General features: G+C 40.2%; 2 protein-coding genes across 5 annotated transcripts in view; both read right to left on the bottom strand.

The window, feature by feature from the left end:
* LOC133838395 (lachesin) overlaps positions 1-27,458 on the bottom strand; it is a 128,647-nt gene that overhangs the window by 73,873 nt on the left and 27,316 nt on the right. The window lies entirely within an intron of this gene.
* Positions 23,754-24,614, bottom strand: LOC133837202 (uncharacterized). The gene is made up of 4 exons (XM_062267878.1): positions 24,512-24,614; positions 24,271-24,450; positions 24,025-24,218; positions 23,754-23,967 (listed from the first exon to the last, which is right to left on the bottom strand). Exons 1-4 carry the CDS (start codon positions 24,560-24,562, stop codon positions 23,922-23,924), a joined length of 471 nt encoding a protein of 156 aa, XP_062123862.1. The 5' UTR covers positions 24,563-24,614; the 3' UTR covers positions 23,754-23,921.

Here is a 27,458-nt window from a genome sequence, read left to right as displayed (position 1 = left end):
TAAAAATTGTGCACCAAAATCCCCAAAGTAATTTATTAAGATGCTTCATGACTGTTTTACGCGCCGCTGACTTCACGCCATTAAAAGCCACGGCACAACCTATACACACACACACACAGAGAGAGAGAGAGAGAGAGAGACACCCAACGCACACATTTTACATGCAAAAGCTGCATAAATTTTCACCACAACAGCAGCAGCAACGGCAGCAGCAACAACAATGTGACACTTTTCGCTTTTTGCTTTTTGCCTGGCTGCCTCATTGGAGTTGTGGCTTGTTTAGACCTTAGTAGCAGCAGCAGCAGAAGCAAAAGCAGCAGGATTACTAATGCAACTGCAGCCGTCTTGAGAGCAGCAACAACTAATGCAACACAGCCGCTGCTGCTGCTGCTGCTTGAAGCATCCATCGTTAGATTCTTGACATTTATATGGGATTTCTGGCTTGGCCTTAGCCATTTGGCTTTGATTGCAGCTCGGAGTTTTTGCGGCTAGCGCATTGTCATAAATTACTTGCCACTGCTCCTATGCTCCTTGGCTTCTTTTCTTTATGTATTTGAGTATGAGTGTATGTCTGTGTGTATGTGTGTATCTGAAAATCGTAAATCAAGTTGGCACACATTTAGCTAGCTGTGACTTTGCCTTTGCCTCGCACTCACTTTCTCTCTCTCTCGCTCTTGCCACACACTGCGTATGTGTGATATTTCATAGCACGTGTCATGAATTCTAATTACCTTTTTTTCTATGCGTTTTACAGGCGGCACTTGGCATTTGGCATTTTTATGTGCACACAATTCATAAATTACACAAAATTTTAAATTACATTTCCAAAAGATTTCCAAACATGTTAAGTTGCGCTTAAATTTATCCATAACATAAATAAAGCAAAGTAAATAATAAACTGTCATAAAATAAAACCAAATCAAAAATTAGCTCGCATTGTTAATAATTAATTTGGTAGCAAAGCTGTGCATAACTATTCATAAATCGCACATCAGGTGTGGCACATAACATAGTTCATAGGCTCTGAAATGAATGTAATTTTCACTTTCTGCTTTTTTTTGTAAATTCAATAGGCTTTGATAAATCAACAAATTTATGTGTGTGTGGAATCAGGATGCTTTTCATTTATGCATTTCCATGTAAATGTAATAATCAGCGTTATGCAGTTTAGCGTATCAATTACGACGCCATTCAGCCACAAGCTGGCAGCAACAGCAGTAAAAAAAAATCGTGTTGGCTGTAAATAAATTATTATTCCACATGTTTGAATGCGCCGCTCAACGAAACTGGCAACTGGATTGAAAGGGAGCAAAGCTGCAGTTGCAGTTGCAATTGCAATTGCAGTAACTATTTCGTTTCGAGAGCGCAAAAAAAATGATGTAGTATAAATTTAAATGCATCACACAACAATTTGCATCAATTGTTTTTGGTTTTTGCATTTGAGTTGCTCATCAAATGCGACGGCGTTTCGCAATTGAAAACTGCCGAATCAAAAATTGATTTGAATGGCAATGCGGTAAGCAAAGTTGGAACGTTAAATTATTTAAAATCATGCCGAAACGCAACGGAACCAAATGACGATGACATGAAAAATTCATTAAATGCGTCAAGCCACAAAAATAAATTTCATTGCATCTGCATGTGTGTGTGTGAGTGTGTGGTCATTGTTCAGAGTGTTCATTTTCATTTCGAAATCGAATTTTGGCAAATTGCAGTTCATATTTTCGTACATGGCAAGATAACTAGAAATAGCCCAAAATTAAATTGCGTTGGCTTTTAAATTACATTAAGAGATCTGGCGATATCATCTAATGGAATATACACAAAACAAAACAAAAACGAAAACGAAATTCACACAATCAGAGAGAAAAGTTGTCAAAACAAATATGCCATTAATGTGCTGTGAATACACAATAGTCGAGTTAATTTTAAGCAATTATTATGGAAAATATTTAAAGGCATGCCGGGCTGCATCAAACTACATTGTGTTTTGCTGTGAGCGGCTGGTCAAATATTTGCGTGTTGGCGTTACCATTGTTTGGTTTAGTTAATAAATTAGTAAAATGTTGGTAAACAGTCGACGATAAATGGCAACAGGCAACTGCCAAACCGGCATTTGGTGGCAACAGGCGCGACAACAGCTATGATAATATAATTTTCAATGCATTCTCTGGTTTGCATGCGACAGCTGCAACAACACACACATACACACACACAGAGTCGGGGAGTCACCAAAATTATGTTATATAGAGGCCCATTAGAATTTGCATTGCGCTCGTTAAGTATGCCGACATCGACTCCCTCCCACTCCCCGCTCTCTCTCCTCGTTTCTGTGTCTCTTCCGGTATGTATGCTAAATATTTTCTATAGCATGTGAGTATACTATATAACGTATACGCCACAGTATCATATTGGGGCATCCCACGCACGCAAGCACACCAACACACACTCGCATTTTTGCGCTAAGCCGCAACGGACCGCGATTGTTTGGGTTGCTTTCGGGTTGTCGCCCGTTGACGTTGCAATAAATTTTCACGTATATTTATTGTTTTGCGGCACGTCACTGATAATTAAAAATAAATCAATTTTTAATGGCCTTTTTGAAAGAGCCGGGGCAACAACTGTTCTGCTAACCACTACTACAACGTGTACTATTTGTTGCTGGTGTTGAGGGTTGCAAATATCGGAGAGCGGGGAACGGGGTGCGGTTCGGCTTCTCTTCAGGCCTGTGCGGGTTGTTTTGGCTTAAAGCAATTAGCGCACAAATTAGTGGCGTCAAAATGTTGCGTGTTTTTTCGGCGGGGGGACGCCTAAATTCAATATGACGCCAACGCAAATAGGCAAGCAAACAAACGAAAAGCAAACAAAAATGGGAGAGAAAAAAAGAAATTCAATAACCAAAAACTGTGCGACTTGCATGCAAAACACGTCAAACGAATTGGCAAGTGGCAGAGACGCGCCTTTACGAATAAGCAAATCAGTTTATGATTCATAAACAATACTTCATCAAGCTGCCATCGCACACACACACACACAAAACGAGTAACGCACATGTTTGCGAAACGGCCGACAATAAGAATCAAGCCAAATGCAATACACAAAGAATATTGCGCAAAAGTCCCGAAAAAGATGAGCAAGAAAACTAGAAGAAAAAGCATGCACGACTTATTGATACTCAGCACTTTCAGTTAATTGCATTTCAAACTGCAATTTATAAGTTAAGTTTCAACAAATTGTTAAATTACTTGCAATTTATTTTCATTTTCACTTTGATTCTTATTTTATTTTATATTAAATCTAAAAGACATTAATAAGTCCTTCAGCTCTATTTTAAAACTTTAAGAATATAATTCTTTAATTTAACTTTACTTAGATTTGTTGGCTTAGATTGCCTTGAAAAAAATATGGAATATTATAGTTAGCTTATCACTTGTTGAAGTTATGAGACTTGCAGCTTAAATCCACATTTTATATTAACTCTTGAGTTGCAAACTCTTTTGTTAAATATTGCAGCAACGACTCTTCGCAGCTCTTCTTTATAGTCAAGTGCAGGGTATACAAATACTCATGCGTCACGTTGTTGCAATCATTAGGCAAACAGAGACAAGAGCGGCACACAAATAGAAAAAGAGTCTAGCTGTCTCTGTGTGTGTGTCTCTCTGTGTGTGTGTGTGTGCTAGGAATCAGCAAACACAGACTTCGCACTCGCTGTACTCATATGTCACAGATTGAGCACGCGTGCAATTGCCACAGGAAGAGAAAAAGGAGAAGGAGCAGACACAAGGATGGAGGATATATAAGATATCTGTATATACGCAATGACTGGGAAATTGATGCGGCCAGCAAATCGTCAGCAATTGTCCAGGCCAATTGGTAGACATCAATGTGTATGTCTATGTACATATGTGTGTTTATGTGTGTGTGTGTTGGCCAGTTTATGAGAAATTCGTGTTATGAACTTTGCAAGTTGCCAAGTATGATTGAAGGTCGCTTAAATTATGCAGTCAACTCTTTGTGGTAGATACATTTAAATATTTTGGCATGTGGCAGCATGTTTATAGAGCAACATCACAGTAAATCTAATAATATAAACCCGCATACACAGTCACCATGTTATTTATATGCACGCATAAATATCAGCAGCAACAACAACGGCAAATGTCTGACCACAGTTAGCTTGGAGACCGCAGCAAATGGCATAAAAGTCAACATGTTGAACAGCGGCTGAAAAAATATAGCCTCTGATATTATGCGTATGTTATGTGTGTGTGTGTGTGAGTTTGCGTGTGTGGTTGTGTGACTTTTCATATCTTGGTAGGCTATAAAGTATAAATTACGGCAAATGCCTTGTGCCAAACGAAAAGCGAATGCGAGACCCAGTGAAAGATGGCGATGGAGTCAAAAGGGAGACAAGGATGCGAGGCAGGACAACACACACACATACAAACACGCGCACACACGCACAACTAACTAACAACTATTAAGCCTCTGTGTGTGTCTCTCTGGCAAGTAATCAACATGCGTGGCAGTAACGTCTGGATATACTCGCAGTGTGTGTGCATTTTACACACATGCGTTCCGTTTCCATTTTTCCGGTGATTAAGTGTTGATAAGTCTATAAATTAACTCTCGCATACGACGGCAGACAGCGCTAAACATGCTCGACTAAGTCTCTGCAGAGGCGTGTAGTAGATGCTAACAGTAACACAGACACACACGCAGGCTGAAAGCATATTAATCATGCAGCAAAGCGAGCGCATATTCAGAAATGTGCAGAACAATTGTCTACTTATTTGGCCCAGTATACAATACGTTTGCTGCCACTAATGAGCTGTCCAGCTTTGGTGGTGGCAGCTGCCCAGCCCATTTAAACACAAATTTCGTTTGAATATCGATTCAACATCTTAAGCCAGAAAAACGTTAACGATACACAGAAAAGAAAATCTAAATTTAAAAGCAAATATTAAGTTTCAAACTTTTCGATCTTAAGAAAAAATCTTGAAACAAGAATTCCATCTTGAAAAACTCTTAAAACAAGATTTTGTTCATCAATTATTGATTCATATATGTATGAAAGTGCTTTAATACTAATTTAACTTATCTTAAGCAATATACATTAAATTGACTTTTTCAAATTCCCATTAAAACTAATGATTGTTGTATTGTAGAAAAATTTATCAGATTGATTATCTCAAACTATATTTATTGTCTCATTAATTTCAAGGCAAAAAACTATTATTAAAGTCTTAAAAAAGCTTATGCTTTAAGCAAAGGTTTGTGCAATTTACTAATACATTTTTGTGAGTTCATAAACTTTAACTTTTAAGCAAGGGCATTCACCCCCTAAACAAGAAAATTGTCTGTGTGTAGGGGGGGGGCATAATTTAATTTAAATTCGACAAAATTAATTGCTTAAACTACCCATACAATTGATTTACACAAATTTGCCAAAGACAACATCAACATCAACAAGAAATCTGTTTTAATTGCGGCTGGGCCAAAAGCAAAGACAGCCCAAACAAGACGCAAGTTCAAAGTGTTGCCGCTGGCGTCAATGTTTCTGGCTTTGATGTGCACCATTGGCAGCAAGTCTGCGCAGACTTACATAGAGTGTGGCATTTGCATGACGCAAGCCACAGCGACTACGACGACGACGACGACCCCCAAAAGCAATATTTAGCATAAAATTCGAAGAAGACGTCGACGTTGGTTCGTTACAATTTACAAATTCCAAAATTTAATGTACTCAAACCACACACACACACAGTCTGTAAAAATCGGCGTGAGTTGTGTGTGTAGGTGTTTGTTCGAAGAAAGTTGCCACAACTGGATTGTAGAATAGAACTTGTAGTTATTGCCGCTAGTCGTGTTTTGTTTTTGGCTTGTAGTCTGTACACAAGTTTTCACTCGGCCAATTCACTAGGGGGAAGACAAAAACTGTTGCCTACTTTCGGGCGCTAAATTTAATTCACACAAATGGCCCAAAGAACATAACACGCATCTCACATTTACCCTAGGCACATAACACCCTAGACGGCAAGTGTATAGAGTTACAACGAGTTCCAGATACACTCAGAGACTGAGAGAGAGATAGAGAGAGAGAGAGCGCGAGAGTGAGCAGGAAATAGTCGCTGATGTGTCACGCGTAGACACATTAAATCAAATTAAAAGCGCGCTAAATGCGAAGTGCGCAAAGTGACAAAACCCCAGGTAAATCCTATTTTAAATACAAATAGCAAAACTGCCTCTGTCTCATGCCCTCTCGCTCTGCCAGGGGGCATGCCCCATTCGCGCTGTGGTTTGCTGCGTTCCATGCGTCTGGCACACATTTTTAACAGAGCTTAGCGGAGCCGCTCATGTAATCTTAGTTTAAGTTGATTGTAGAACACTCAGCCAGACAAAAAAAAACGAAGCGCGAAAAAAAAAAACAAAATAAACTCTGCAAATGAACGACTGGGAGATGCCCTCTACTGTCATAAGCAATATGCATATCAATTGAATTTTGCCTTAAGGATGAAACCGAGATAGAATTGGTTGGCTTATGTGGTTTGCAGAGAGAGCATTTCATGACTTACCACAAAGCTGCTGTGGTATGCTAGACATGCATATTTTGAACGGCATTTGAGGGTAAATATACCCTTCTAGTGGTTAAGTATTTGTGTGTGTGTATGACAGCTTCCCTCTGTGTGTGTGTGTGTGTGTGCGTGTGTATGGGGAGCGTATTGTAGCTCGGCAACTCTTTGTGTAAAAATGACTTAGTCGTTGTGCTTGCTCGTTTCTTTTTTTATTTTCCCTTCTCTGTTCTTCTTCATGGTACTTTTTCTGTTTTTTTTTTGTTGTAAATTGCTTTTAGCGTAATTGCAAGAATTCCCACAGGTAGGCCAAATAAAGGTAGCACGTTAGCAGCGCTCGCGTTTTGAGGCCTAACCGCAGCAATATTTACCAGTTAGCTCTTTCAATTAAGCTTCGCTGCATTTTGATTAGTTTTTAACATTTTGCCTACAGTACGTAGTAACGTAACACACACACATACACATACACACCCGTTCATACACGAACACTTAGTGTACACAAGCGCACTTGAACTCAATCAATCAATTAATCAATAAAGAAAACTCAATCAACATCAATTGCCGGCATTCAGCAAACAACACACGATAAAAAAAAGAGGAAGAAAGCATGTAAAGCCGAAAATCAAAAATGAACTAAAAGGCAGCCAGGACAAACAGCCTCAATTCATTAACTCAAACGTTTTGACCGAGTGTTGCAAATTGCAAATCTGCAAAACGAGCTCAGATACACTGCCACAAAAAATACAAATTCCCTAATTGAAATTAAAATAAGCGCAGCTTATAATTAGGCTAGCATTCGTAAAGTAGAAATTTCAATTAAATGAAAACAGAATATTAAACATTTAGGACCTTTTTTTGTGCTGTGTAGGGCAGTGTAAAGCAGTATGAATGAATTACGGCGCATGCAAGAGTTTGTAGAATCATGAAAAAAATGACTGCCAACGGCTTTCTATTCCGACACTAAAATTGTTTTGCTTTCTTTTTATTTACTTAACGCTTTCAGGGCAGTGGTGGAATATATGAGGTGAGGTGGGGAGGTGTAGGGATTGTGAATTGTTTGTTTTATTTTTAGGTGCGCGTGTTAAAATCAGTTTTTAAAGCTGTTTCTGGTCCGACGACAGTTGACGAGATATCACGCATTGAAGCGTGCGCACTTTTGCGTTTTCCATTCAGCCAAACAGAGAGCAGTGAAAAGCGAACAACCAGACCAGACCAGACCAGACCAACCAGCCAACCAGACAGCCAACCAAGCACCAAACCAAACGAAACCAAACCAGGCAGACTGACTGTCAGCCAGAGCATTTATTTTATTTCAGCTCGTTCTGGCAGTGTATAAAACAATTTTAACATGCTGTTTGTTGCTCTGGTTGTTGTTTTTGCTGTTGTTGTTGCTGTTGCTGTTGCTGTTGGTGTGTTCTTGTTTCGGTTGTTGGCGTTGCCAGCTGCTTGTTTTTTATGCCGAGGCGAATCCTTTTTATGCCAAATGTAAGCGATCTGCGCATCCTGGCACAGTCAAATAGAAAGGCAAGCGAGGCAAACGGCGAAGGACGAAAGGAAGCATCGACGGGCACTTGGACAAGCAGATTTAAACCGTTACGGTTTACCTGACACCAGCCAGATGTACAACACACACTCACACATTTCTACATATTTATACTTACGTACATGTGTTTAAATAAAACGTTTTTGCGTCAAACAGGACATTGCCGCACTTTGCAAAATCACAGACTGCCAGCTTGGCAAAAGGCGTGTGCGAAGAGGGTCAGCAAAAGAGACACGGAGTGAAGAGGGAGGCGACAAAGCATGAAAAGGGGGGATAAGGCCGCAGAGTCCACGCAGCTCACATTGATTTCAACAGACTCTGTAGAAAAATGCACACAAAAGCTGTTGCCGGCAAAAAGCTTAAAATTATAAAATACGAAAAAAAAAACAGGAAAAGAAGACCGAATGGAAATTGTAGCTAACATGAAAACGACACTTTAATACACTATTACAAATATGTAAATATTATAGTTATATCAATCATTTTAGTTGTATCAAATAATTCAACTATTTATTTAAAATTTAAATTTATGAAATGTTCAATTCATCTTTAAAGTAGAGTACTCGCATTAAAGAGTAAACGAAATCTCTGCTAGTGTGTTGTCCAAAAAAAAAAAAAAAGGAAAATCTCGTAAGTTACATAAAATGCTTTCGCATTCATAGGAAATGTCAGAGCTGTGCATTTTATTTACATCCAGGGGACAACATCTAAGCGACACAGAGACAAAAAATAAAGAAAGAAAGAAAAAAACGAAAGCATTAAGAAATTGCACAGCAATTGAAAATGTCGCTATCAAATAAGCGACGCGGCAAGAGGCGGGGCCATGTCATACATTTAATTAAAATCGAGTGCAGCTTTGATGTCGACAGACCGTTGTAACTGTCCAGGAGCCCACAATGCATGCACATCAGGCATTTCATCTGGCGTCTGGCATCTGGCGGACACAGATACCGCAGGTCCACAGCAGCAGCTCTGCAGCCTCGTAACTCGTAACTCGCAGCTTGCCACTCTGGGTATACGCTGGGAGTTCGACATTGATTTATGCGGAGGACATAATGAAAAGCCCAACAACATTCGGGGCAAACCAACCAACCAGCTGGCCAGCTGGTGTCAGCCCTGAAAAGGGGCGGGGTGACGCGGCCAGGCCACGCCCCCAGGTAGCTGTAGATTTTGCGAGTTAAGTTCGATTAAGCTAAGCGAAAATAAATTACACAATATTACGGCTAAATGGCCGATAAAAGTGTGCGACGCAGTTGGCCTGCAAGCATCCAGCAATTTGTTTTGAAGAGCCCAAAGGATATACATACACCGACACACACATACACACAGAACTTTTGCACACGTACATGCTATGCATAACACACTTGTGCCAAGGGGAGAAACGCGCGCGCAAAGTTTCAAGCAGTAATCAATCATCAATTACGATTAAATCCATCAGGAATTATGCGTTAAATTGATTGAAAGTCAGTTCGCACATTTTAGCCCCGGCACAACGCGTCGCACTGAATCATGGTATAAAATCAATCCCCGCCATAAAATCAATAATAAAACGAAAGAAAAAAAGTGTAACTGTTGCGCCAGCTCCGGCCTGGGAACGGTGGCAAAAGCAGATGGAGTATTAGCTTTTGTCCTCCGTCAAAGTCAGTCAATGTGCAATGTGGCAACCTGAGCTTAAATCACGCGACGCGGCTCAAGAGAGAGAGGCTAAAAAGGAAGTCTTGACTGCCTTGGGCCCAAGGCAGGACACAAAGCGACAGTTCGATTTTGATATTTACGCCGTTGCTGAGAAATACAAATATATATATGTATCTATATAGCTGACTGCAGTTGCGAAATGCAGCAGCATCAGAGAAGCAAGAAAGAAACACAAATCGCATTTTTCCCACCCTTTTTGCTCTGTCTGTCTGTCAGTCCAATCGAATACCCCTCGGGCTCGTCTCTTTTTGCAACGCGTCCAGCTTCAATTGACTGCAATAATTCTAAGAATAGTGTAAAGTGCAAGTGCGAAAGCTGCTGCTGTCCGTCTAACCTGACGCCCCATCTACAATCCTTCCACCTGCCTCCTCCTCCTCCTCATTCAGTTAGCCAGGCTGGCAAGTAATTTATTTATCAAGTTTCAAGCTGCAGCTTGAAAACTTAATACCAGCACAAAATTGAATGCAATACCAGGACAGGACAGCCCAACCCAGGGCGAAGCCAAGAAGATAACAGCATTTTCAGTTCTGCCATAGAAAATAAGCAATGCGCAAAATGCGAAGCGAGCGAAGGCAGCGGGCTAACTTTAATCAGGACACGTTTCTCGCCAAGGTGTACAGCTCTTAGGGCTTATCAGAGTACCAGCCAAGCCATGAAATCAATAAAACAACCCGAGGCAAGTACTTATCTCAAGTGCATAATCAACAGTAGTTTTCACTTTAAATTAAGAGAGTTCAAAGTTATGCAACTTTTATAAAATTATACTTTTTTATTGATGCAATATTTAACAAATGAATTCTGTGTGATGAGACAAAAGAGTGATATTCTTTTTAAAATCAAATTAAATTAATCTCTCGACCTCAAAGTCAATTTTTAATAACATTAAGCCTTTGCTACAATAGGAAATTAGCTTTTTTTGTGATTCAACTTTTCATATGCAGCAAGACTTTAGTATAATTAATTTTATGGTAAAGCCAAAACACAGACTTTTCGTTTTTTAATTTCAATTATAAAACACAACAAAAAAAACACGATAAAAGTAAATATTTTAGTTGACAGCAAAATTATAATAAAGAACAGCAATAATATTATTGTTTATTTTATCGCCAAGAGTAAACAACAATAACAATAACAACAACAACAACAAAGAAAACAGGTAAGTGATGTGAGTGTATTCTCCTTTGGTTGCATAACCACAAAATGCAATTTCGCAGCGATTATGCGAGGCGAGCTGCGGCCATATCCTGACAAGGAGTAACTGCTCACGCGTGAACCTGACAAGGACACCCTGAAACATAGCAACAAAAGCGACACACGCTCCACTTTCTGCACTGCACGCTTTGTGCGTTCCAACCAAATTATATTTATGCAAAAAACAGCACGAAAACAAAACGAAAAACAAAAAGTGAAACGAGTCCACGATGCAGAAACTCAAGCGCTTTTCTTTTGTCACTTTGGCGCGATGCAAAATACAATATTTGTAAAGCGCCAAAAGAACTATGCCAATCAAATGCGATTGCAGCAGCGTGTGGCGACCATTCAGTGTCATCCATTCATTCATTCAGTCATTTCATTTATTTAGAGCTCACTCCAGCAGCGGCTGTTATGAATGCCATACACATGCAAGTAGTCTAATCGAAAATAACAAATTGAATATAAATAATAGATGTACAATGCAGCAGCAGCACTCGTATGCGGTCTTAACAAAAGGGGTGACAACAACACTCCACGATAGACGAATGCATGTGTGTGTGTGTGTGTGTGTGTGTGTGTATTTGTTGCCACAACCACATTGATTGATTTGCCCTTTTGCTGTTGCTGTGAAATCTATTGAGTTTTGCCGCAATTGCATTTTCAAGGTTGATTCACTTGTTGTTGCTGTTGCTCTGTGTCGTTGTGCTGTGCAATATAAAAAGGCATAGCATACTTTTGAGGGCAGAGCAATATAAAAAGGCATAGCATACTTCTGAGGGCAGAGCCTCAATTAAAATTTTACGCCCATTTGCATTTGCAGCACATGGCACAACGTTCTTCATGTGCGTGTGTGTGTGAATTTGTGTTTGTGTGGGTGTGTGTGTGTACTTAGAGCACTTAACAAGCACTTGTTGTTGTTGCTGCTGCTGTTACCAGGCGGCTGCTAGGCACAAGTTGAACTACCGTTTTTGTTGAACAACTTTAAGCGATTAAGTGCCATTGCTCAGGGCCAAATGCAAGTTGTAGATGTGTGTTGCTGGTGTAGATGTTTGTAACTCTAGGCTGGCATATTTAAGCTGAGTGTGCGTGTGGGTTGGATAGATTTAATGAAACGGAACCTATTGCATAATTGAGTTAAATCTGCCATTGCGACCTCTGCCCAACAGGCAGCTAAATTCAACTGCTTTAACACTTGGCCTTAAAGTTTGACATACTATATCGTGTGTGTATCGTGTCTTTAACTACACCCAACTTATGTATATGTTTTTGTTGCTCCCTTTTTGTTATCTCTCTCGGTGTATGTGTGTGTGTGATGAGTGTTTTTGGTGTCTGTGGCGCACCCGTATGTGCAATTTATTTTTTATTAGCACTTTTGCTGCCGCTTTCCACGCAAAAACAACAAAAAACGAAACAAACATCAACATGCAAAATATGTTGCATATTTTACAGAGTGCCAACAACAATTGTAAAAGCAACATCACCACCCTCAGCAGCAGCAGGGCCAGCAAAGCAGGCAACGAGGCAACGCCAACAACAATAACAATGCCATCGCAAATGGCAATAACTAAAAGGCGCGAAATGAAATATGCAACAAAAGAGCGTAAAACATGAAAATAAATTGAAAAACAGCCAACGCAAAAACAGAAGCAAACAAAAAACATCAGCTATAAAAAAAACGGAAAAAAAAGCATTTACCCGGTTAACAAATTGCAACAGATATTAGAAGCGAAGTCTAATGCAACAGTAACTGAAACTGCAGGCAACATTCACATAGACAGACAGTTAGACAGACAAACAATGGCCCTGCATTTTTGACAACGAATTAAACAAAATCCAACTGGGAAACACACACATAAATATATACATATATAGGAAACATATTGCTGCACATACAATATGTTATGTCTAGGAGCAGGCGAAGTTCTTTCAGCTTACGGCAAAACCAATGAAGAGTAACAAATCCAACAGCAAGAGCAACAAAATAAATTGGGAAAAAAGATGTTGCAACAGAGAATATTCGACTAAAAGACTAATAAAATTTGTATAAAATTAAATACGCAACAAACTGATAAAAAAAAAGTATTTTTTTGAATTTCAATTTTTTGATTTTGTTAGTGAAGAAATTCACCTATCAATTATATTCGTTTTATTTATATTTTTTTTTTTTACATTTTAATTGATTTTTAAATTTTACGAATTTCATGTATTTTATAAATTTTCTTGAAATGCAAAAGAACCTTTAGGCAACTGCACTCAATTGCAGGGTACAAATAAAAAGGCACTCACAAGTTGCATCGATTTTGTGTAGTGCCGAAAAGAAGATGTTGATGATGTGCAACAGCCAAAGAAACTGTTAGATTCTATATGTGTGTGAGTGTGTGTGTGTGTTTATGTTGGGGCAGAGTGTAGTGGAGCGTGTGGCAGAGAACAGGGGAAGGCGGTGGGGCAAGATAGCACTGCAAGCGTTTTCATATCTCCGGCTGCTGCTGCTGCTTCCTTAGCCAGGACAGTTTTTAAAAATTCAATTTTGTTGAACATCGAAGCGGTTGACTCCGTGTGTGTATGTGTGTGTGTGTGTGTGTTTCGAGTTGTTTAATATAAAAGATGCAACTACGAAAATTGCCTTTTTGCAACACTTGTCCCGCTCCTTGCTTCCATCAGCAGGACCTCCACAAAAGCTCAGGCGACAGCATCAAACAAAATAAACCCAAGAAAATAAATGTATATAGTATTTTGTTGTGCTTCTTCTTCTGCTATACATATAGTATGTTAGAACAGAGGCCTAACTACAGTCTCTCTGGGGTGACTTAACTCCAGCGTGACTTAAAATTGAATACAAGCTGGAAAATTGCAGAAAATATAATAGAAAATTCGTAGCATTGAGAGTAGCGCAGTTTGAGGCGCAATTTGTAACATGAAATATGACTGGAAATAGATGTGTATGAGCGAGAATAGACAAGCAGGAAACCGCATTGAAAGCATATTACCCTCAAACAAACCCAGCTGAAAGGAGTGACATAAAAAGAGAAAGAGAGAGAGTGAGTGAGTGGGAGTGAGACAGAGATGAACAATGATTGCAAAGGATGCGCAGCTGTGGCTCCGTGATGATTTCTAATCCGTAATATCAAATCTATACAATCAATTTGTGGACTGAGAAGGACACGAGCAGCACAGTACACAGAACACGTGACAGCGCATTATTATTGCCATTGCGAGTACACACACACACACACACACTGTTCAACACAACAATAGATGGCTGGCACACTCACAAATCCCATCGTTTCGTATATATGAAATTCAATTTTCTGCATAGATAAGTCTGATACATGGAAAACTGCATGCGACGATACGTATACGTAATATGAAAGTCACCTTTGGCCACTGTAATACATCATTGTGTGCGTCCCGTCATATCAAATGAAATGCAGACTCATGCCGTCATTCAACACACATTCAAACACAACTCTCGCACAACATTCAACACAACACACAACATGCCGCATTCGCAGGCAGCAGAGAACAGAGAACAAATAACGCAGTATTTTTGACATCAGCGCCATGTCCTGGCTGTAATCTGCGTACACTCACACACACATACACACTCAAAGCGTATGTGTTGATGGCTTGCCTCTGACTGCGTCCAGCTGCCGACTGATGTATGGGGCAGGTCAAGAGCCAGGCAGGCAGGCAGCAGGCGGCAGGCAGCAGTCAGGCAATGGTTAGAAAAATGAGCATACAAAACGCCAGCCATATGTCAGCGCATAAAATAAATAACAACATAAATTGCAAAAGACAAACAGTCTATGTTGTGCGCCCTTGGGGCGTGTTCACTCGTTTTCTCTCTCTATCTCTCACCCCAACGTAAATTGGCCAGAACTTGACCCTTGAACTCAAACTTGGCCTACGCTCGTCAGCAGTTATTTTGCATACAGCAAATGCACACGTGTCAAGGTAAAAGAATTACAATTTCTACTAATCGATAGTTAGGATTTTTTTCTCTTTATTTTGGCAATGAGAGCGTTAAAAAGGATTTGCGCAAGAGCGGAGCGGAGGGATAATGTCAATATTAGGCGCCTGCATAATGTACAATAAATGGCAAAATAATACAAAGGGAACGCGAACCGAGCCAAAGCAAGGCGAGGAAAGCAAAAGAACAAATGACAAAGGATGACGGCATGAGAAATCAATAGCTTCCAGCCAAAAATGGACGAGCACAATGTAAGCACGGGAAGAACGAAGAAATAAGTACGGTATACATACACAATGAAGGACACCCCGTATATAAAGTGTGCGAAATATTTCGACATTAAGCCGGATGTCAAATAAAATATAAATTTGTCAGTTATGGCTTCTTTGTGCCTCCTTCATCGCTCCTTTTGTACATTGTGTATTGTGTTTGTGTTTGTGCTCGTGGTTGTATGTGTGTGTATTAAACGTAAGAAAACACAAAGCACATTTTTTACACAAATTAATCAGTTGTTAATGTCACAGCACATTTCAGCATTTTATGAAAATTAAAAAGCCAAAAACGCGCCCAAGAAAAAAGGGAGAACACAAAGAAAAAAGAAAAGTGCGTTTGTTACTCGCACATTTAAAAATGTATCAAAATATGCGCGGATCATAAATTTAGGTAAAAGCGCAATAAATAAAATAAAATAATAACATTTTTATTGCCCCACATCGATGTGATGATGAAGAAAGGACGCAGGACGTTTTGCCTTTAGCTTTCAATACCTTCGAATGGCAAAAGTTTTTTGTTTCCTTTTTCTTTTTTTTTTGTGTTTGGTTCTTTGTGTTGTTTCTGTTTGCTTCATTTGTATGGAGAGAGAGCGAGTGAACGAACGAGCGAGCGGCTTTAATGATGCCATCATAAATTATTAGATTGCTATTTGGTTTTTTATTGTTTCACCCGCGATTGAGCAGAAAGCAAAAAAGCACAACGAGCCTAAACGCAATTATTATTACTTTTAAAGCATTTTTTATGTGCTCTTACTTATTTCCTGGCCACACGATTTCGCTATTAACAATCCGAGTCTGCATAGCAAACACACTTCCTCCCGTTCCCATTTTCTTTCTCTTTATTCTGCTTGCTCGCAGTTTAATATGATTTTTATGAATATTACATAGGCTCGAGCCAACAATCAGTGTGTTCTGTGTGGCATGTGGCAAGTGGCAGTTGCCAGTTGCCAGTTGCCACGTGGCAGTTGCTGAAGCACCTGTAACTGAAACTGAAAATGAAACTGAAGTTCCACAGCCACAAAGCGTCGTCACCTGTGCGATTGCCAACTGCGCTGGCTCAGCATATTTTTGCTGCTCTTGCTTTTGGTCGTTTCGGTCATGTTGTTGGCTGAAGAAGGAAGGAGCGAGAGAGAGGAGAGGGTGCAGGGAGGCGGAAATTGTTAAAACTGTAATTGCTAAACGAATTTTAATGAGCTCATTAATTTGATAAAGGGATTTACACCGTGTTGCGGTCTTGAGCGCCATCGCTGACGTCGCCCAATCTCCCTCGCTCCTCTCTCTCCCTCTCTCTCTCTCTCTGACCAAATATTGTTGTTACGCGGTCGAAAACGCCATCGGCCTGGCCTGAAAACATCAGTCGGTACACTCACGGTCGCTCGGTCTGCCGGTCTGTCTGCTCAGCTGCCAATGGTTTTGGTTTTTGTGGGCGGCATTAATTAAAATTTGCTTCAAATAATTTTCAAGCTTTTTACCAGCTGTTGTTAAATCAAATTATTCGCTTTTGCCTATGGCGTTTTCAAGTCCTGTCACAGTCACTGTGTCCGTTCTCTTATTCCCCATTCTCCCGCCTGCAAAATCCACAACGCAGGCGATAAAAAGCACTCTGCCCAAACAAAGCTCGACAGGATATGTGTGTCGAGGAAACACAAAAAAAATAATAAAGAAGAGCAAAAAATATATGCGCAAAATTAAATAAACGAAGCGTAAGAGATACTACGCAGCAGTGGCAGCAACAGGATGCAACTCGTCTGGCCGCATTGAATGCCACAGCTACAGATATGGTTGTCCAGATAGGCCAGGGCATAAACAACAAACAAAACTCATACACACACACACACGGATTCGCAGTCAGTATCGCACACAACCAACTATACAGTTCGTTATGCTGTAGAAGAAACATTCGTCTGTAAACTGAGAATGATAGTACACAATTTTTTTTTACTCCTTTTTTTTTGACCAACTGACAGACACGTTTACATTTGGAGTGGCCTCCAGTTTTTGAAATAGGCTCATCTCTGCGTTTTTTTGTTGCCACTCTGCACTCAAAGTTCATCATGTGTGTTGGCCAGTCAGTGAAATAACAGCAACAATAACAAGACGCGGCACACAAGAAAATGAAACACTGCCGGGGCAAGACAATCAAATGTCAGCGAGTATTTCGGCAACTCAGCTCGATGTTTCGAGTTTGCCGCCCGCAGCAACTGTAAACGTGTTGATAAATCCACGAGATCTAATTGGATTTCATTGGAGGCATTTCCGTTCCACTTCCACATCTACAATCAACTTCCACACACAGACAGAAATTGTTTTGGGCTCAGCATGTGACACACACGAAACACGAGTCAGACGAGACTGTCAGTTATGCTAAACGAGTGTGTGCCGGATATGTATTCTGGAATGTAAATGCAATATCAAAAAGGCTTTTAGTATTCAGCAATTTTAATGATAAAACTACCAACCTATCAGAATTCAAATATGCAAATTAGTGTGACGAGTTAGAATAGAGATTATACGTTATGCACGACAGCAGCAATAATACTCTATTTATTTGTATGAAAAATAACATAAAGGTGTATTCAATAAGCTCATCAAAACAAGCTCAACAAATAACAAAAATATCTTTGCAAAAGAAACTTTAACAAAGTACACTTTTATCCCTTTTGCCGGATAGTCTAAAGATATTTAAAGTTTTGCTTTTATTCCACATTTAAGCAGTCAACAGAATATTTCGCATAGTCACACAAAATGCGTTGCGTTGCGTTGCGAGCTACCAAACACATAAAACGAGCTTACTCCCACTCGACGGAGTCGTAAAACCATTTAAATTCATACAGCAAAAAGATACGAGTGGAAAGATACTTTTATCTTGGAACCTATGCTGCCCACGACGACGACAATAGTGTGCAAATTGTTGACGCTGTTTAAGCAAATGTTGCCAAGAAAATAAGTAACGAAAATAAAATAACGAAATAAAATGATAAAACAGCAAACAGCAGCAGCAGCAGCAGAGTGAAAGTAGAATGAACTGAGCTGAGCTGAGCTCCAGAAATGCGAACACAAAAAATAAAGGAAAACTCTTTGCAACAATTGTCACCGTGTCGCAATGGAAAACTTCCGCACGCAACGCAGGTGTGTCAGCACAGCAACAGCACAAACAATAACAACAACAAAAGAATAATAAAAATATAAAATAAAATGAAAACAAAAACAAAAAACAATAAAGATAATATTTACACGGGACAGTTGTTGCTGGTGCTGTGCCTCATCGCCTTTGGCATTGTTGTTGCTGCTTCTGCTGCTCGTTTGTTAATGAATGAACTGAAAATTTGCAATTGCATAAATGACTTTGCTGCTTGGACAGAACTGACTGAGAAATCATTTTAAAATATTGCAAATGAAATACGAGTATTTGACAGGGTTTTTTCCGGCCATTTAATGAGCACAAACTGTACCGAAAATACAAAAAAAAATGGAAGGAAGGAAGAGAGAAGAGTCGTCACCTTAAGACTGTTGGCAAATGATGAAAAAGGATTTTCGAGAAAATTACGCAGCCAAATGTTGCCAAGGAGCCAAGTCAAACGATAAAATATTCAACAAGCAACGGCAGCGACAGCAGCAGCAACAATGAAAACATTAGTAACATTTGTTTGAATTAAAATGAAAACGTTGACAATCTTTGTGACTTTGAAACCAACCCAAAAAGCGGCAGCAGCTTGGCTCCCCCCTTTAGGTGTATCTACGTATCTGTGTCTGTGTGTGTGCGTTTAAATAGAATTAACATTCGTCTTGCTGTCCTTCTCCCTCACTCACATACACAGCACAGCTCGAGAGTCCTGTGAACCTTTTGCTTACAACAAAAACATGACAGCAGATTTACTTGGCAGCTCATTCATTTTACGCTGCCTGTCAGGCTGCCCTCGCCTTTGCCTTTGCCTTTGCCATTGCCTTAGCTTTCGTCTCCGTCTCTGTCTTCTCCCCTTCACCTCTCTCTTGGGCATACCCTGTCATTTCATTTGTATTCGAATCATTGTGTCCTGCTGAACATTCTTAATTAGGTTAAATCTACTGTGTCGCACAGTTCTCGTAAAGGGATACATATCCGGCTACGAATGCCCCAACAAGGAGTGTGTGTGTGTGTGTATAGATGTGTATGTGAGTATGTGTTGGTGTTGGTCGTGTTTCGGTTGTGCCATTCAGCATAATTTAGTAGCGACTCATATTTGCAATTTAAATCCCGGAAATGAAACAATTACAAAACTTTATCGGCTGCAATCAGACTCGGCCTTTGTGAGAGAAACTGTTGTTTTTCCTCCCGCAGCCTTGTTGACTGCAGCAAAACACTTAATGGCCACATGTGCCATCTGGCCCAGAACAAAGGACACTTTTCAATGGCCATGTGCCTATGTGTGTGTGGGTGAACGGGTGCGTCGTGTGCCGCAACAAGTCAAAGAAGGGACACACACACAAGACATAAAAAGTATTCAGAGAAGAGCTGCCGCAAAATGCTTTATACAATTTTGGAGGGACCCTCTTTTGGGAACCTGCTTTTTGGAAATGAACTGAAATTTAATTAAGCGTCTCAGTCTCTTTCACGCATATTTCATGTCCACGCACACTCCTCTGCGTCCGTCATCATCATCATCATCAGTGTCGCCGTCATCATCATCACGCGCCATTCTGTGCAACATCACGAACAGCATTAGCATCAACACTGAGACAGGACTTCGTCGACTTCGCATCCGACTCGGAACCATTGTGTAAACTAAAGTTTTTCTATACACACATATATATATACATTTTTTTTAGATACTTGTCTGTGACTCGTGCCACAGCTAAACTTCAAAATGTTGTGGAATGTTAGGCGAGGCAAGCCGCAATAAGCGGCACTTGTGGCACACACAAAAAAAAACCCCCTCGGCCGTGACTCACATAGTCCACACTTCATTTTCGGGGGCTGTCGTCGCGTTGTGTCAGTTTTTTTTTCTTTCTTTGCTTTTTTTTATACCTATTTTGGGAAAGATCTGGGCTAAATTGAATTTCATATTTGGTCGTGGCCAAGCTTCGGCTTTTGAAGGAGACTGCGAGACACTAAACTGATAAGCTGAGGCACCCCAAACCGAGCTATGAGCTTTGCCACTTGTCGAGCACAAATATAATTTTCGTCTTAACTTTTTTTATAGTCATATCCCCAACATCATATTTCAGTGCATGACCAGAGAGCACAGAGTGACACACTCTCACGCCCACACGCGTGTTGTCTCTATGTTATAAATTTGACTTGACATATTTCACATGCTCTTTCTGGCCAACTTGTAGGCCAACACGTGTGACATTCGAATGCCAAAATTTCGCTCTTAAATCGAATTAAAAACTCATTTTGACCAATTTTATGCAGCTGCTGTTGTTGTTGTTGTTCTTGTTGTTATTGTTGTTGCTGCTGTCGGTGACATGTCCTATGATCCAGTTAAACGAAGTCTACCATCTGCAGACGTCCTGCCGTCAACTGCCTGTCGATTCATTTTTATTACTTTACTAGCAGAAAATCTGTTTTATTTGCTTGCTTTATTGTTGGCACGAGTAATTTAATGTGTATTGCATTTAAGCTAATATTCGAGTTGCTCGTCTGTTTGCTCTTTTAATGCTGTTGCTGTTTGTTGGTGTATGTGTTTTACGAGCTTTTTATTGCCATTTTTAATGCCTGGGCCAAGCGGCTGGTCACTTGGCCCCAATCCCCAGGAGCCCAACTGTTGGTATTTGGTTGCGTTACCAATTTCATGACAACTTTACTGCACTAATTTTCAGCCATTAAAGCGAGCTAAAAACAAACTAACTAAAGCGAACGTGGCGTATACGCAATGCGTTGCCTCTCGACAAAACATTTTAATTATTTGTATAGCATAATTTTTGGGGCGCCGCGCTCGTAAATTACCTAAAGCAAGTGTGTGTAAGTGTGGGGGAGTGCAAGTGTGTGTGTGTTTGTGTTTGTGTAACCTATATTAACTCTTTTGAGAGACATTTGTGCATTAGTCACACTCGATTGCGTTTGCTTTGTCTTTTACTTTCGAGGACCGTAGACAGTTCATTGGGTTTCTTAATTTCACAAGTTAATAATGCGCCGCAAAACATCAAAGACTCAACTCCAATGCGAAAGTTGACAAAACAAAGCATATTTTATGTGACTTTAATGAAAATGCCTGGCATCAAAGCGAACTTCAAGCTGCCCAAAGGTCAAGAGAGCATCAAGTTTGTGCGCATACTGAGGAGGACTGCCAAGGGAAAGGAGGAAGAGAGTTGGGGGAGGAAGGGTAAGTTGTATGGTAACCGCCAAACTAATTTGACACTGACAACGACCACAAACTGACGCACAGACTCTGCATAATGCTTATTACCCGAGTAATTTACTGCGTTGGGCGGAGAGAGAGAGAAAGTGAGCGTGAGAACAGAGAGACCAAGAGTTGCTCTTTCATTTTGTTGCATGCAATTTGCAATCACCAACAGCAACGTCGGCAACGGCAACAGCGACGCATTTTGTGATGTTGCACATTATAGCAAGTGTGTTGGAAAACAGTGCAAATAAACAAAGGGTGCAATGTGAGTGGCAGGCTGGCACATTCTGCCACTCTGACAGGGATAAAGACTGGGAGAGAGAGGGAGAGTCATGGGCCATGCAGCAAGAGATGCGCTTGCAACACACACTCACACGTTAAATAGCTAACACGTTCAATCTCTCTGTGTATATACATACATATGTGTGTGTGCATCAAGTTGCCTATTATGAATTGTACAATTGTTGTCAACGCCAACGCGAGTTGACTTTGCCGTTGTCCAACTGACTGCACTCTGCACTGTGCTGCTGACTGACTCTTTGACTGCCACTCAACGCAACCAGAGTCAGAGTCACTGTGCGTTTATCTCCCTATCTCTTTTTCTCTCTTTCTCTCTCTCTTTCTCTCTCTTTGCGTTATTCCTTTTCCCACTGCTTTGTTCGTCATGATGATTGTGTTCATCATGCGCTTTGTTTGCACCGATGACATACGCTGTCTACTCTCCTCCGGCATTATCCGCCATTTTTCACCCACGCGCTTGACTTGCAAGACCCAACGCCATCATCGTTGTTGTTGCTGTTACTGTTGCACTTCTTGTAAATGACTCTTCAACGTTTGTCGTATTTGTCTGGCAGCACTTTAAGTGCCAAATATTTTTACATTTGTTTACTGGTTTGTTGCTACTATTGTTGAACTGCTGCTGCTGTTGCTGTTGATGTTGCTGCTGCTGCTGCTGACATTTGCCATTTTGCATGCAGTGCAAACATTTTTGACAAATGACACCAGCTTCTATTTGTGTGTGTTTGTGTGTGAGTGCCTAGATTTCTCTGCCAAGTGCCTGCTATCAAATTTATGACAGGGCCACTGGCCACTAATTAGACCAAGTGCCCAAATCAGAGGCAGCTATACATAGTACTAGTTGGTAGTTAATCAAGCGTACAAGTATTTAATTAAGTGACCACAACTTCTACTTGTTACGACACCATTTAATATTGATGGGCCCAGTGAAGTCATCAAATCGAGAAAGTTGAGTAAAAGTACCAGCTTGCAATAAATGGAAAGTGGTTTTTCCTGTTTTGCATTCGTCATCAACCATGGCAATGGCAATTGACTGACAGCAGCAACATCATCATCATGATCATCATCATGGGGAGAGAGAGGGAGAGAGCAGCAATCGCGGAGCAGCTTTCTATCAGCATCTGATTTACATGTACCAGTTGCAGTTTCTATTGTGTTGTTTGACTCATTCACATTCATTTGATTCGCTTGCAGCTGGTTTGCATGTATTAGAGAGACTGTCACCATGACAGACGTCTCTCCCTCTATCGCTCTATCGCTCACTGTGAGTGTGTCTATTTGATTGCCAGCAGGAAATCCTTTATGCTTATGAATATGCGCGTGATGCCATTGAATCTGATGATGATTGTCAGTCACCACATTGACTGAAGAGGCTTGTCTGTCTGTCTGTCTGTCATTCAGGCATCAGCTTCTAATATCAACTGACAATTTAATTAAAATACCGAGCAATTATGCTCGCACACTCGTTCTTAAGCTCTTAAGGGTCTCAATGATGATTGGCACAAAGCTTTTTTCTATTGATTTCCAGCTAAGCGTATCTCTCTCGGCTTAGTTCAACTCAACGCAACTCAACTCAATTCAATTTTATATACAGTTGAATTCACTTCAATTTCGCTTAGACAATAGTTTTGACCAGTTTTTGATATTCGAACTATTAAATAGCACGCAAAGGTCGACGTATACTTAATATTGATTATTGCCTTCGGCTAGACGCTTGGCAATAACCAACAAATACCTGATGGAAGGAGGGCGGTGGGCGGCGTTCAATAAAAGGGTTCAAAAAGGAAAGTCAAAACGAAACAGCCAGAAAATATTTGTGGCATCTCATGAATAAAATAAATGCAAATAAATAAATAAATGAAATGTATACAATCCAAATACTTGCTGTGTAATTTAATCAACTTTATTGAGTCTCAATTAAATGTGAACTGAATTGTAAATTCAATTTCGAAACGAGTTGAAAGAACGCTGTCCAAAAATGATTTCGATACAAAAATATTACAAGGATTATGTTATCATTTATGCAATTGAAGCATTTATAAACTTTGATCTTTAATAGAGACTCTTCATTCGTCGTTTTGAAGGTTTCATATAGTGTCTATAAAATACAAAAACAGTTAATCAATCAACTATTTGAGAGTAAATAAATGCTTACGCTTCCTCCGAGGGCATAAAAACCAGGCACATGATGGCATTAATCAGATGGAAAACGCCAGCAATCAGTCCACAAATGGCCGATATATAAAACATATGGGTAAACTCGTTGCCACAATGATCACGCATCGCAAATAGCAATATAGCCGTGGCGATAATCAATAAAAGTCCATTAAAAAGATTCGATGCAACAGCCTAAAGATACGAGTGCATAATGAAAGGCAATTAATAAGTCGATAATACGCACAATTGGATCCAGGCCAACAGTGCACCAGCAGCTGCGGAAGAGGGCCAACACCACGCTGTGAGCCGTAATGCCAGGCAGGAAATAGATATAGAACCACACCGAAATGCCATACTCGCCGCCTAGTACACAGTGCGAGTAGAGCAGCATAATCAGAAAGACGAGCGCAACAATTTCCAAGACCTTTTACAGGGTATTAATGAGTGAGACTTGAAACTGTGGCAGCTGACGCGATCGAACTTACCGCGGTAATGAACAGAAACAACCAATTTAGTAAACGAAAAGGAAAAGTCATACTGACAAATTTGTGCTCGTTGACACGATAAGCAAATCTATGGTGACCTATCGTACAGCCCAAAAAAAAAAACAAAAAGACAAAAAGAGAATCCAACAGCAGTTGTTGCCCCTTGGGAAAGATGGGGGAACAGAACTAAAAAGGTTCAGTTGCTGACATTTTATTGCCTTTGGCCCGACGAGCACAAATTATTGACCTCGTTAGTTAGTCGAGGCAGTCGGGAGTTTGACCTGTATCGCAAAAGTCCTGTTGCTAATTTCATTACTTGCGGAATGCGGCGATGATTTCATGCAATTTAAAGCCACATTTTTCAGTCGCCAGACATTTAGCATACTCGTAATTGTATTCGTTCGTTTGTTCGTTTGTTCGCTGGTTCGTTCCAAGAGCAACCAGGTACAATTCTCGCTACGCGCGAGGCCATTTCATGTCGGCAACAGTTGAACCCACTCTTCGGACTCAGTCCCAGGCTTTTATAATAATTGCCTGTTGACACGGGACACGGCAAATGGGTCGAGTTGACTCGGAAGGTGTGGAAAGCGAGGTGGAGCGTGCTGGTCCTGGCAAATGGTAACGTTTTATGGCGCTGATAAATGAAATTTCAAAACGAACAGCAACGAAGCAAAAACAATGAAAAACAAAAGAGGCCGAAAACATAACGCACTTCTTTCCCCTTTCCCCCTTCTTACCAAAAAGAGTTGTGTACGCTTTCTTTTGTCTACTTATAAACATGTATAGGCATTGTATTTTTGTGTTTTGTTTAATAAATAAGGCAGTTCATTACGCGCTTGACACATTAAGTAGATCGATAATAGTATTATAAGGCCATTTATGTGCTGTCAAATCGCTTAAAGCACTTGACACTCAGTTAACAGAGCCTTAAAGCTTTGGCAGTTGCATATGAGTTGTTGGCCTTAAGACCCAGCACAAACCAATTGGGCAAAAGATACTTTTGCAAAATTTATGTGAATTTTGAAGCACGAACTTTTGCACAAAACACTACGAAGAACTATTGTAAGCTCCCCTTTTTCAAGTGAGTGCAGCGCCAAAGGGAATAGAAATGATGGAGCAAAAAAAGAAAAATGAGCAAAAGAAATTTGCAAAACATAAAAAGTTGCATTTGCCTTGTTAAAACAACAACGGAAATGTAGGCTATGATTTGCTTACTTTCCAGGACATTGCCAGAACATTTGCTCGCAAAAGTGCTGAAATATGTACAAGTGTGTGTGTGTTTGCACACACACACATACACACACTGCACAGTGTGGTGTTGCGTGAGAGTTGAGAGCGCACATAAATCAAATACATGTAAAATTTTGTACTTTCCGCACACATATCCTGCGCAAAGGGGCATTGGACAGAGCGAGAAATGCCATAAGGAGGGACACAGAGTTCTATTCATGATCCTCATACGCTCTTTCTATCTGTATGTGTGTGTGTTGTGAGAGAGTGTGCTGTGTTTTGTGCACATCCGTTAACTTTGTCATTTTTTGCTCATTTCCTTCCGGCTTGGGTAAGAAAACTGCAACAAAGGCAGCACTAGCAACAACAACAACAACAACAACACCAGCTATAACAGTCGCATAGACAGTAACAACATAGAGTCAAACGAAATAATTCCCTGTGCTGCACCACTGAGCCACTGAGCCACTGACAAGCCGTAAGAAAGCAAACAACAACAGATGAACGCAACTAACAGCAACAACAAAATGCACAGCGGGAAACAGCAATAAGCTAAGGGCATAACTTTTTCTGCCATCAGTGGGAAGCACAACATTCATAGTCACACATACCAACACACAATCATACACTGCACTACATAACATTTTGCATGAAATTACCAAAGACACTCGAAGAAGCCAGAAGCTAAAGTCTCGGCATAATCTTGGCTATGGAATTTAATTATTTTCGCAGTTGAAATGCAACTTTTTCGGGGCACGCGGGTCCAATTTTTTGCACATTACACAATGCTTGGCTGCCTTGAATGTAACAATATACTATTACTGGCCCCCTCCCGACTCTCCAATTGCCACGAAATGCTGCTCGCTGACAACAACATGTGCCAAAATAGCAACATTGCAAGACTTTTGCGCTGGCATTTATTGTGCCACATGCTGCGATTACTTCATGCAAGCAAAAGAAACTTAAATTGCAGCAACTGAAAGATGCTCAACTGAACAATACCTCGCAACAGAAAATAGCTGCTGTATGAGGTAATATTTGTATTAAAAATGTAATAACTAATTTTCTTTCATCTTAATTAAGCTCTCTGTTGCGGCAGCAGCTGCTCGAGTCTTTGATAATTGCAAAATATTCGAAGCACTTACGCTCTTTCTCTCTCTCACGCGCTTTCTAACCACATATTAATTATATAAATGAGCTCATACTCGTATTTATTTTTGAGAACGTTTATGCGATTGAAAAGTTACTTGAGGATTAAGGATTAAAATCTGCAGCTTTGCGCGCGCGAACCACCTGCCAAGTTAAATATGCAGCCGCACAATCAAAGGCAAAGCCACATGCAACTAATTAGCATGGCTTGTTGAACTTTTTCAAAAACCAATTAAATTCCTAAAACACAGACACATACAGACACACACATACACATACACATACCCATCATGCACATAGCTGAGCATTAACTTGGTAATGAAATCTGAAGAGTATGTGTGTAGCCTTTGAGCTCAAAGTTCGCTTCAAACAAGTGCAAAAAAATGCAAATAATTATTATAAATAATATGTGCAAATATGTGTATGTGTGTGTGTGGAAGTTCAACAGCCGCGCACCTAACTTTGTCATATGAAATTAATTTCTATATAAAAATATAACACAAATAAAAAACAGCAAATTATTTACGTCATATTAAACTTTATAAAATGGTTTGCCAACACCGCCAGA

Source organism: Drosophila sulfurigaster, chromosome 2R (assembly GCF_023558435.1).
Source record: "Drosophila sulfurigaster albostrigata strain 15112-1811.04 chromosome 2R, ASM2355843v2, whole genome shotgun sequence".
NCBI classification, from domain to species: domain Eukaryota; kingdom Metazoa; phylum Arthropoda; class Insecta; order Diptera; family Drosophilidae; genus Drosophila; species Drosophila sulfurigaster.
Note: the sequence above shows the minus strand (reverse complement) of the source record. Positions and strands in the feature narration are given on the sequence as shown.